General features: G+C 42.8%; 1 protein-coding gene across 1 annotated transcript in view; it reads right to left on the bottom strand.

Moving 5' to 3' along the window:
• Positions 1–287: 287 nt before the first annotated feature.
• Positions 288–12634, bottom strand: part of PID1 (phosphotyrosine interaction domain containing 1) — a 262026-nt gene continuing 249679 nt past the window's right edge. Inside the window, exon 3 of the mRNA XM_010597633.3 lies at positions 288–2627. Within this exon, the coding sequence (XP_010595935.1) occupies positions 2151–2627 (477 nt within the window). The 3' untranslated portion in view covers positions 288–2150. The remainder of the gene's footprint in view (positions 2628–12634) is intronic.

The following is a 12634-nucleotide window of genomic DNA, read 5'->3' as shown; positions in this document are numbered from 1 at the left end:
GTACACAGGATTATATAAATAACCATCATTTGCAATATGTTCAGGAAGAATCTCCTCAGAAATAAATTTACCAGACTAAATAACTAGTTCAACTGTTGATAAGCTACCATCTCAATTAAAGGGTGGCAACTGAAAATAAATTGAGCACTAGTACACAGAACTGAAGATTAAAAAAACACACACAATCATGGAATGAGTTATTTGTGGCCAAGCTTAACAATATTTTGAGATGGAATTATCCTATTTACTCAGTGCGATCTATTCTGTTCTTCAGGCTTCCATTGCTTAAAAAGGGAAAGACAAAAGAAACCACCAAAGTCTTCAGCTTTATTAACGCAAACATATTTTTATTAAAGAGTGAAGGCATTTATGCTCAAGAATAGTTTACATATGTCGTAAAGCAACAGCGTGTCTTCAATAGGTGAGTCCTCCTCAGTATACTCCATGCTTATTCTACATGCCTTAACACGGGACCCACGCACGGGGAGCACGCATACACACACACAGACGCATACACGGGCACACAGATACACAGACCAAACGCTGACACCACCGCTCTCTGGATTTCTTTAGCGTTCATTTAAGGCTTCTGTAAGGTGCGCCAGTGCCCCTAACATTACCAGGATTCAAAACAGACTTCTGGAAAAGAGCAGCACTACCTGGAAAACCAGTCATCTGCTCTCAGCCTTAAATATATGCATTTTAACAAATCCTTTCCATTTTATTCAATGTTGACTCTGCACTTATAACATCTAAAGATCCATGAAACTCAGAAATCCCAGGCTTTTGTCATGAGAACTTCTCGTTAGAAATCATGAACTGGCAACTGTGACCCTAAGATATCCCCAATTTTACGATAACAGGACAGATTTCCCTTTAGATTCAGATGCACATGGCTTCTCCAGACAAGCCAAATTTAGAGATCTGATTCCCTAATTGAGTGCAATGGTGAGTGATGGGAGCAAGGCTTCCTTGGTAATTCCCCATCAGACTTGAAGCTTGCTCTAAAGGATTCAACAGCCAGGACCATCAAATGGAATACCAAAAATCAAAAAACCAAACTCGTTGCCTTTGAGTCAATTCCAACTCAGCAACCCTATAGGACAGAGTAGAACTGCCCCTCTAGGGTTTCCAAGGAGCAGCTGGTAGATTTGAACTGCCAACCTTTTGGTTAGCAGCTGAGATCTTAACCACTGTGCCACCAGGGCTCCATCAAATGGAATAAGTTACCACAAACCAGGGCTGAAAAAAGGACTGCATGCATGGAGTTTGTCCACTTGTTTGATAACTCCTTCTCTTTTTCCACAATTTCTGTTGTTGTGGCCAGTTGGTTGGATTGTTTATTTATTTCATTTGCTTGGTTATTTTCTTCCCTTTTGGTGTCCTGCAGTGTATGTTGAGAATCCATCTGTCTAGGGATGTTGGCTTGGGTTGGAAGGGGAAGGAGGGCAGGGAGGGCAGGAAGAGGGAAGGGATAATTAGTAATTGCAAGTCTTCTAAGAAAATAGATGATGTGAATACAATAAAAGGGTACTAGTTGATATATTTATGTAATAAAAGCATTGTCTTTAACTGTGAATTAACTGCCAACTATTGGGTTGTTAGTCATAAAGCTCAGTGATGGCTGTGCTGGTCCCCATACTGAGGAGACATGCCATGGGGGTGGTGGAGCTCTCAGAATCATCCTGAGGCACTCTTTCAGCCTTTGCACCCACATCAGCCTCTCCACCCTCTTACGATGGATAACGTAGGTGCATCTAACATTCTTGCTGGGTTTCATAAGGCAAATTGGAATGATTCATCAAATGACAGCCACAGAGTATTTGCCTGAGAGTGGTGAAAGTCGGCATGGAAAGCTCCCAGAGGGAGGCACTGGAAAATAAGGAAAAAAAAGAAGAAGAGAGTCTAGAACCTTCCTCCCCATCCACACACCCACTCTCCTCACAGTCACAGCAGCAGCAGATTTCAATGCAACGTAATTACTTTAATGATACATTTCTTTAGATTTAGAATTGCTCTTCTGAATTTAAAAAGTGTGGTCGGCCAAGAGTTTGGCAGTCTTTTCATCCCAAATTTGAATCATTGATTATTCATCTATCATCTTGAATTCCTTGACCATTGCTGCCTCTGCTGAAGCATCCTAAGTCCATTCAGCCGTCATCAGATTCCAATTCCTGGGACACCTCTTTGGAGGAGCTGTTCCTGTGGATCCGGCCATCACTCTTCATACTGTGGAAAGTCTTCCTGAAGGCCTCCATCATGGCGTGGGCCAGCTTCTTGGCCTCAAGCTTGCTCTCGCACTCAACAGCATGGCAGTCCATCTGGTACGACAAGTCGTCATTGATCTCCCTGTACACCCAGGCGAAGATGTTGGGGCTCACGGTATGGTCGGCTGTGCAGTAGGCAATACGGGCCACCTGAAAGGTATCCATGTGGATGGTGGCCTCACCTTTGTGGTCGAGGTGATGGAGCCACACTTGGAAGGGACGGATTTCCAGGAGAGCATTGGCTGGGAAGACGTCTTCTTGGGCTAGTGTGTGCTTCTTCCAGAGCTCAATGACTGGCTTTTCTGTGCAGCCAGAAAAAAACTGCATGCCCGTGGTGGAAACTTTTCCCAGATAGGTAACCTGCAGCGAAGAGAGGGAGAAAAGGGAAGAGGTCAGCAGTAGGCTCTTCATTCTAGTTAAGTGAGGAACCCTTTGCTTTTGAATTAATTCTGACTCCTAGTGGCCATAAAGGACAGAGTAGAAATTCCCCATAGGGTTTCTAAGACTATAATCTTTATGGAAGCAGACCACCACATCTTTCTCCCATGGAGCTGCTGGTGGGTTCGAACCACCAACCTTTTGGCAGCCAAGTGCTTTAAACACTATGCCACCAGGGCTCAATTAAGTGAGTAGATATTCTCTAATGGTCACACTGGGAGGATGGAACAGCCTCTTTCTTGACCTGTAGAGAGTAACTGTTATCAGAAATTCTACCTGTTCTCCCTAAAAAACTGCCCACTGGGCAAACACATTTAAATTTTTTAAATCGAGTTGGATTTAAAAAAAATATTAATTTCGAGAAAATTACTCTTCCTCTCCCCACCCACCTCTTTAACTCAAATTGGAATTGCTAATCTTGATCTTTTAACATAAGCTGGCATTTCTTTTTAAAATCAGGAATCAAGTCACTCGCATTATATTTTCAACCAAAGGTACATAAATTCAATGACAGATGAGAGTCAAAAGGAGGCTACACTGGAAAAATACAATTTTTATTAAACTTATCTCCTAGACTGATTCTCTTTCCAGAACTCTCAATATTTGATTTCACGTGTGCTGTTTGTTTCTAGCAAACGCCAAGGATGCAAAAATTGTTCTTTATAAATTATGGCCTAAAGCATAATTATTTTCCTTCCAAAGATAACTTCCAAAAAACAAAAAATTACAGCAATGGCCAGTTATTTTTCATCCTAAACAATTTTTAACCTGCTAGATATCTGGTTATGAAAATAATAGAGTAAAAGATCTTAAGATTAAACCCAAACCCCGTACCGTCCAGTCGATTCCGACTCAGAGCAACCCTACAGGACAGAGTAAAGCTGCCCCATAGAGTTTCCAAGGAGCGCCTGGCGGATTTGAACTGCCAACCCTTTGGTTAGCAGCCCTAGCACTTAACCACTACACCCCCAGGGTTTCCATCTTAAGATTACTAGAGGTTAAAACTGGAATGCTGGCTTATCAGCTAGATGGACAGTACTTAAAAAAAAAGAAAACTACTCTTCTGAGAAAAATAATTCCAAAGGATTCATACAACATCTTTTTAAAAACTTATTGATGATTTACCAAGAAGGAGATTGTATTCATTCATTTTTTTTTTTTTTTACCATTGGGGCACTGCCATTACATTAATGTATAAAACCAAAGGAATAGTTTAAGAAATAACCCAAAATAGCACATAATTAAGTTCAAAATCAGTTGCACAGATATAAATACTTTGAGTTTGAGGAAAGAAAGACTAGGAAAAGGTCTCTTAGTGAGAACTGAGAAAGGATATTTGGCCAAAAGGCTTCCAAATTAGTGTTTATGTTTAGTGGGACTATACTGGTCACACAAAAATTCAATACAGAAGTTAAGTATGATTGCATCTTTTTCTGTATTAGTGCTTTGATTATCACTTAAACAAAGTGAGTTGGTAATCTCTCTAAAGAGATAACCTCCTAGTAAAGATCAATTGCTGCATATTCTAGAAACATTTACTGATATTCTATTACACACAGAGGCAATGTGCCAGTAGGGCATGAGGAGGGGTAAAAAGAGGTAGGCCAAAGCCAACAGGAAGGCAGTTACTGAACACGCATCCAGGGCTCAGGCTCTGAGGCAGGGAAGGCTGGGGTTTAAAGATCAGCTCCACAGCTCACCGGATGGGTGGTTCTGGACAAACTTTTCCCCTTTGTACATGCACACACAGAGCAATGGTGCAAGGCAGACGGTGGGCAGGGTAGGTGAGGGTACAGCAGAGGAGCATGGGTGCTCAGCAAAGGAAGCAATGCCCCTCTGCCAAGTGAAAGCCTTAGGGAAGGAAGTCATTTCCATTTTGAGGCACTGAGACTTAAAAAGGCAGCTCAGAGCCCAGAAGGTCAAGGTGGTGAAGAAGTGAAGGAAGCAGTAAAGGCAAGGGCTGCCATGGGGAAAGCCCCACCTACTTGGGCAAACAGTCCACTTTGACCTGCCCACTCACAAGGCCATGGCTGAGAAAAGCTCTGGAGAAGAGGCAGAAAGTCCATGACTGCTAGATACAAAGGCTGAACTAATGGAAAACAAAGACCTTGGTGGCCAATGGTTAAGCGCTCTGCTGCTAAACAAAAGGTTGGTGGTTCAAACCCACCCAGTTGCTTCATGGGAAAAAGTCCTAGTGATCTGCTCCCGTAAAGATCAGAACCTAGAAAACCCCATGGAGCAGTTCTACTACATCACATGGGTCACCATGACTTGGAATCAACTCCATGGCACCTAACGACAACAACAATGGACAGCAACAGGTGTTGACAAGGATGTGGAGGAATTGGAACCCTCACCTGTTGCTGATGAGATTGTAAAATGGTACAGCCACTGTGGAAAACAGTTTGGGAGTTCCTCAAAAAATTAAATAAAGAATTAGCACAAACCAAAAAACCAAACCTGTTGCCACTGAGTCGATTCTGACTCAGTGACCCTAGAGGACAGAGAAGAACTTCCCCATAGGGTTTTTAAGGAGCGTCTGGATTCGAACTGTGACCTTCTGGTTAGCAGCCAAGCTCTTAACTACCGCACCACCAGGGCTCTAGAACTAGCATATGACCCAGCAATTGGATTCGTAGGTATATACTCAAAAGAACTGAAAGCAAGAAGACGAACAGATACTTGCACACCAATGTTCATTACGGCCTTATTCACAACAGCCAAAAGGTGGAAACGGACTAAATGTCCATCAGCACGTGAATGGATAAGCAAAATGTGGTACATACATACACTGGAATATTACTCAGCTGTAAAGAGAAATGAAGTTCTAATATATGCTACAACACAGATGAACCTTGAAGACATCACACTGAGTAAAATAAGTCAGTCACGAGAGGACAAATATGTGATACTACTTATATGAAATATCTATAATAGGAAAATGAATAGAAACCAAAGTTCATTTATGGTTACCAGGGGCAGGAGGAAGGGGGAAAGGAGCGCTCAATGCTAGGTTACACTGAGTTTCTATTAAGGAGACAGGAAAATTTGGGAATGGCCAAGCGTGATGGTTGAACAACATAATGAATGTAGTTAATGTCACTGGGCTGTACTTGTGAACATTGTTGAAATGTGAAATGTTTTGTTATATATATATTTATCACTGTCTTAATTTCTTAGTGATACTGTCTTTGTTATCTAGTGCTGCTATGACAGAAATACCACGAGTGGATGGCTTTAACAAACAGAAATTTATTCCCTCACATTCTAGGAGGCTACAAGTCTGAATTCAGGGTGCCATCTCCAGGGGAAGGCTTTCTCTCTCTGTCAGTTCTGGAGGAAGGTTCTTGTAATCAACCTTCCCCTGATCTAGGAACTTCTCAGCTCAGGGACCCCAGGTCCAAAGGACATGCTTCACTCCGAATACTTCTTCTTGGTGGCAGGAGGTCCCTCTCCTCTCTGCTCGCTTCTCTATTTTATATCTCAAAAGAGACTGACTCAAGATACCAACCTAATCCCGTAGATTGCATCCTGCCTCACTAACATAACTGCCTCTAATCCTGCCTCATTACCATCAGAGAGATTGGGCTTTACAACACATAGGATAATCACATCAGATCACAAAATGGCAGACAACCACATAGTACTGGGAACCATGGCCTAGCCAAGTTGACACATACTTTGGGGGGACACAATCCAATCCACAGCAGCTACTATAACAGAAAACCACAAATGGGTGGTTTTAAAGAACAGAAATGTATTCCTCACGGTTTAGGAGGCTAGAAGTCCGAATTCAGGGGACTGACTCTAGGGGAAGGCTTTCTCTTTGTCCACTCTAAGGGAGAACCCTCGTCTTAGCTTCTCTAGGTCCTGCATTCCTCAGTTCTTTGGCAATCTCCATGGGGTACCTATCTTTCCCCATTTATGCCTGCTTTTCTGGGTCCAATCTGTCCTTTTTATTTCTCAAAAGTGACTAGGTTTAGGGCACACCTACACTGACATGGCCTCATTAACATAAAGAAAACCCTATTTCCAAATGGGACTATATTCACAGGTACAGGGGTTAGGATGCCAAAACATATATATATATATATATATTTTTTTTTTTTTTTTGGTGGAGGGCACAATCCATAACTACCTCCACAAAAAAGGCTGAACTTTGGGGGTGGCCCTATATGGCCAGAGAAGCAGGGATGTCTCTGCTCTTGACAGAATACCACTGAAGGTCTGTGGTCCAAGGAGTGCCTGGATGTGATCAGGGTCATGGACTGGGAAGACTTGCCTGATGGCAGGAAGAAAGATGGATGGGGACGGCTGACTAACGATAGGATGCCCAGCCAGGAAGCTTTGCAACATCACAATCAGGGGGCCAGAGTGGCCCGAATTAGCAGTGGAGACAGTGGGAGGGGAGAGGGGGGAACAACTGGGAACACTATCACAGAGGTAAAACTGACAAGCCTTGGCAATAGATGGAGGGAGGAAAGCAACTCAGACAGCCACTATGAGCCCCTCTGTTCCCCAAGGAGAGCAACCAGTCGAACAGCTTACTGTCCTGTCCCTGGGAACTGGTGACAAAGACAACTTGGTAGGATAATATACGTTCTGAGCATTCTTAAAGAAAACTTACTGAACGTGCATTTTCTGTTTATGGGACTTCATGACACCTTTTTATTTATTTATTTTTAAACAGTTTTGTGATGTTTTTCAGTTTTTTTCTTTTTTTGAGACGAGACACTAATATCATAAAATTAATTAATGTTGTGCAAATATCAGCTCTAACTGGTTCCAAAATATTTCCATCGCCCCCAAAGGACACCCCATATCCATTAAACAGTCACTCCCTACTCGGCCTCCCTCTGGCCTCTGGCAACCGCTAATCTGCCTTCTGTCTCTATGGACTTGCCTGTTCTGGACATTTTATATAAATGGAATCATACAACATGTAGCCTCTGGTGTCTGGCTTCTTCTACTTGACAGAATGTTTTGGAGGTTCATCCCCTTTTGTTGTGTTTATCAGGACTTCATTCTTTTTTATAATCCCTTTACTTTTGGAGGAAACCCTGGTGGCATAGTGGTTAAGTGCTACAGCTGCTAACCAAAGGGTCAGCAGTTCGAATCCATCAGGCGCTCCTTGGAAACTCTATGGGGCAGTTCTGCTCTGTCCTTTAGGGTCGCTATGAGTTGGAATCGGCTCGACGGCACTGGGTTTGGTTTTTGGTTTTTTTCTTTTGGAGTTCCTGGGTGGTACAAATGATTAATGTGCTCAGCTTCTAACTGAAAGGTTGGAGGTTTGAGACTACCCAGAGGTGCCTCAGAAGAAAAGCCTGGTGATGTATTTCTGAAAAAGCCATTAAAGGACTCTCTGGAGCACAGCTCTACTTGACATGTGTGGGGTCACCAAAAGTCGGAGTCGACTTGAAGGCAACTGGTTAACTGGTAATATGTGTGTCACACTTTATGGTAAAAAGCACTCTTGTCTCCATTAGATCATTTGGCTCCTTGACAACCTGGGTCAGGATAGAGTATTATTATCATGACTCCATCTTTAAAGATGAGAACATCAGGTTCTGACCACGGATGTAGCCAGGATTGCTTAAACCATCACATGGTGGCTCTGGGATACAGGGTTTATACAACTAAGCGCTGGAGCTTTTGCAACATTTTGATGATTTATGAGAAAAATAGGACAGTGGAGACAGCTTGAAAAGAAACTTGCAGAATTCCTGGACTATTTTCTTATTTGATGAGAGCCATTTCCATCTGACTTCATTTTCAGTCATTAATTCATGATTCCCATCTTTAGACTATATAAGAAATCGTGGCTTTACATGGGCAGCCCGGATATGGTAGGTCCTCCTGAAGAATGGACAGCGTTTCATGTCCGGCACTTTTGTAAATGACTTGCCCTTCCATGCTAATATACACCATTAAAAAAACATATCTTGTTTTACAACTGCAGGAAGTAAGATTCAAAGACCTGCTAAAATTTTCAGGTAAAATAGAGCACTACCTATATACAAAAAATATTTGTTTTCCAAGCTCAAAAAATATGTAATCTATTTAAATATCAAATCAGAGAAAATAAAACTCTTAATCTGTAAAACTGCAGACTTTTGGCATCTTTCCAAAAGTTTTATGTAGAAAGAGAAACATAAACATGTCCTACCCATACTAATCCAGAATATTCCATCAGCTTTGTCTTGCAAAGTATTTCTCAGGGTTTGGAGGTAGGAGAGTTAAAAGCGGATGATGTGGCTACTCCTCTCAGCTGTGATATTGACAAGGGCCAACAATCACACCCAATATTTGCTGGGGGCACCCAAAATTTATCCATTCTAAATTGGGATTGGCCTCGGTGGGCAGATAAGCCCATGCTCTGAGCACAGAATTAACTGATAGGTGCTTGGAATGGCCAGTTCTCTTGTGACAGCAGCTCCATCCCCACTGCCTGAAAGTTTGACCATCTGTCCATCCCCGGCCTTGCCGGGCTCTTAGATGAGTCTCCTTTTGGATTAAAACGAGCTGACCTATTCAAACCTTCCTAAACAGCCTCAGTAACTTACCTCTGGTACCTGTGGGGTCTGGTCAACAGAAAACATGAGTAAGAGGGTCTAACTGATACAACTATGTGAACTTTGAGAAGTCAGTTAAATTCTATTTCTTTGTTTCCTTTACAGAGTTGATAAAGTTGTCTGAGATCCCATGAAGTTACACAAATACAAAGATATGCTGATAATGAGTTGGCACTTCTTCGAGAAATGTAGAAAAAGAATGATCTGAACAGAGTTTCTCTAGAAAGGGAAAGTAAAAATGATAAAATGATAGATCGAGGCAGTCTCCCCTCAGAATGACCCCTTTAAATCACCCTGCTCTCATCCATAATGGCCCATGTTCCCAAATCCTGACCTAGGTCTGTGTACCTTCCCTGATTCAGGTAATTATTCACTACTTAGCCAGAGTAGTTCCTAATTCTTCCATTAAGCTCTCTCAAGTTTGGCATTAGCCCATATTGTTGACTATATGTCAGTACAAACCACTACTTAGACTTAAGAAAAAAGGAATTTTCTTCTTCAAAGATTTATAGTTTAAGAGAAATGTACCTCAAGATTCTGTTTTTCAAGGGTAATCAAATAAAAGCTTTTTTGAAAAACGTAATTATTTTACATACTAAAGAGCTGGTTAACTGTGTGTACAGCCACGCCATTGCTGGTAGCCGTTGTCAAGTTGATTCCAGCTCATGGTGGCCCCATGCATGCAGAGTAGAACTGCTCCACAGAGTTTTCCAGGCAGGGACCTTTTGGGAGCAGTTCGCCAGGACTGACTTCTGAGGCACCTCTAGGTAAGCGTGAACCACCAACCTCTTGGTTAGTAGGCCAGCGCTTAACTATTTGCGCCACTCAGGCAGGGACTACCTCATGCAAGCAAGATGTCCCTCTATGCATATAGGGCCCCAGGCTACATGTGTCTCAATAAAATGGCAACTCTGTAACATGGGTTGTTATCCCTGTTTCCTTATACATCAGCTTCCATTAGGGAGTTACTCTACATATCCACAGAGAGATTGCATCCTACCACAGTCTTCCTCATGTGGGGAACATTCTTTTTATACGCCTCTGTGGGCACATTCCCCCCATGAGTGAGAACACAGGACTCTATGTGCAAAACTGTCTTGGGAGTTTCCCCCGGCAACATACCTAAACACTGATGTCAGGTCTGGTTAATGAGAATCCTGTTATTGGGCCTGTCTATGAAAGAAGCAAATGTTTTCTAGATGAATAAGTCCCTTCTAAGCCTCAACTCGAAGAGCTGCAACCTTCCAGAGTCACAAACTGGAGAGAAAATACCAAAGCACTAATGGGTGAACCTGCTCATTTGTCCAAAATGGTAGATATTCTATTTTAAGCTGTTGTCACCTAGGTGTTGGAACAAAGGGACTGGAAAGATAACTACAGAGTCTTCAGGAGGAGTAACAACTAGTCGGGAACATTCAGTGAATATTAGCATCTTTTCTACGGCTGAGGAAAGAGGCATTGGGCAAGAAACGTATTTGGAATGAATCATCCGGAGAGAAATAAACAAATTGAGTAAAAACATGAAAAGTTTTTCCCATGTGTCATTCAAGAGCTTAAGCTGATGCCTCAAACACAGGCGTTTGCAATATGTGGAGATGGGCTTTGCCCAACCTTAACTGAAGCAATTATTTGAGAAGATTCACTCCTTGTGAAAATAGATGGAGGTTGTGGAGCCAAGGGGCCCGCCTGGGTGTCTGAAGCGTTAACAGCTTCAGACCACGAGAGACCAGTGTCCTCAGAATCTCTCCTCCTGACGCAGGAGTTTTCCGACAACACAGCCAGCCCTTCATTCATGAATCACCAGGCCCTGCTCATTTGTGGTAGAACAAGCCCGAGTGTCCTGACATCCATCCCTCTGACGGAGCCACCATGGTTCCCTTCTCTTGGAAGCCAGTCCCTACTCCATTCTGGCGCAAAAAACAAAAAACAACAAAAAAAAAACCCTCTTTTGGTTCCTGACTTGCCTAACTCTGGACCGAACCGTGGGGTAGAAAGGGTAACAACCAAACTAAAACCAAACCCTGTGCCGCTGAGACAGTTCCAACTCATGGTGAACCTATGGGTTACTCAGAACTGCTCCATAGGGTTTTCTTGGCTATAATCTTAATGGAAGCAGATGGTCAAGGCTTTCTTCAATGGTGCCACTGGCTTGGTTTGAACCACCAACCTTGAGATTAGGAAATGAGCATGAACCATTATGCCAAGTTAAACATGGCATGGCTTGGGTGGGTTCAAACTGACAACCTTTGTAGGGGCCCCAGACAAGGACGAAAGATGGGATGGATTACCATTTAAGAAACCAAGCACTTGGTTTCCTGGGGATCTTCCATTCTCCAAGCCAGATAAACCAGATTCACAAGGCCAGCTTTGGTCCAGTTTCCTGTGGGTTATCTTAAGGGTGATGTGCCAAGAACAAAGACTCTCCAGAGACCTTCCTCAGGATATAAAAGTTCTTGCTGTTCTTTCATTATCTGTAGGAGGCTTCCTTTTCTCAGCTGACATAAAATCACAAGATATGAGCACCGGATGAGAAAAACGTAACTGAAATCCTAATAGCCTTTGGGATACAAGGCAAAAGATGAGAAAAAAGAAGAGCTGCTCTTAACCCTGGGCCAAATACCGCAGCCAAGCTCTTCCTCTCTCACATGAATTCCCAAACATGCATTTCAGAAATGAGCAAAATAGGCAGATTTCTCATCCCAGCCTGAACCTACCCCTTCCCTGCCAGCCGCAGAGGAGTAAGAATCCACCAGACCCTTTAAAGAGTGGGGATGGATCCATGTACCCATTACCTAAAAAATCCACAATGGAAACACCGTCTTGCTGATTCTGATCAAAAACTTGTATTACCTGCTTTAGGCCATGAAGATGGTGTTAAAGGACAAACATTGTTCACCAGGAAATCTAGGAAGTGACTGTCAGCAAAATAGTACACTCAGGGGGTTCTAGCAGAGTGGGGAAGGAAGGCAGAAAAGGAGCTACCGGAACCAATTTCTAGCCCCCTAGGAAAATGCTGGTGGCTGCTAACTAAAAGGTCGGCAGTTCTAATCTACCAGGTGCAACTTGGAAACTGAATGGGAAAGTTCTACTCTGTCTTATAGGATTCTCTATGAGTCGGAATTGACTCAACGGCAATGGGTTTTTATTATTTTTGGGGGGGGTTAGGAATCAACAACAGCAGCAACAATACCAGCTGCTAACATTTACTGAGTGCTTGCTTTATGCCAGGTGCTGTGTTAAGTGCTTTATATGCATCATTAATCCCCATAAAAATTCTATGAGGTGGCTACTATAATTATCCTGGTTTTATAGACTAGGCCACCATCCATCTGGCAGCTGGGAGCACTGTGGTGGCTT

Source organism: Loxodonta africana, chromosome 6 (assembly GCF_030014295.1).
Source record: "Loxodonta africana isolate mLoxAfr1 chromosome 6, mLoxAfr1.hap2, whole genome shotgun sequence".
Classification (NCBI taxonomy): Eukaryota; Metazoa; Chordata; class Mammalia; order Proboscidea; family Elephantidae; genus Loxodonta; species Loxodonta africana.
The sequence above is the reverse complement of the archived record's forward strand: the minus strand, read 5'-3'. Positions and strand labels throughout refer to the sequence as shown.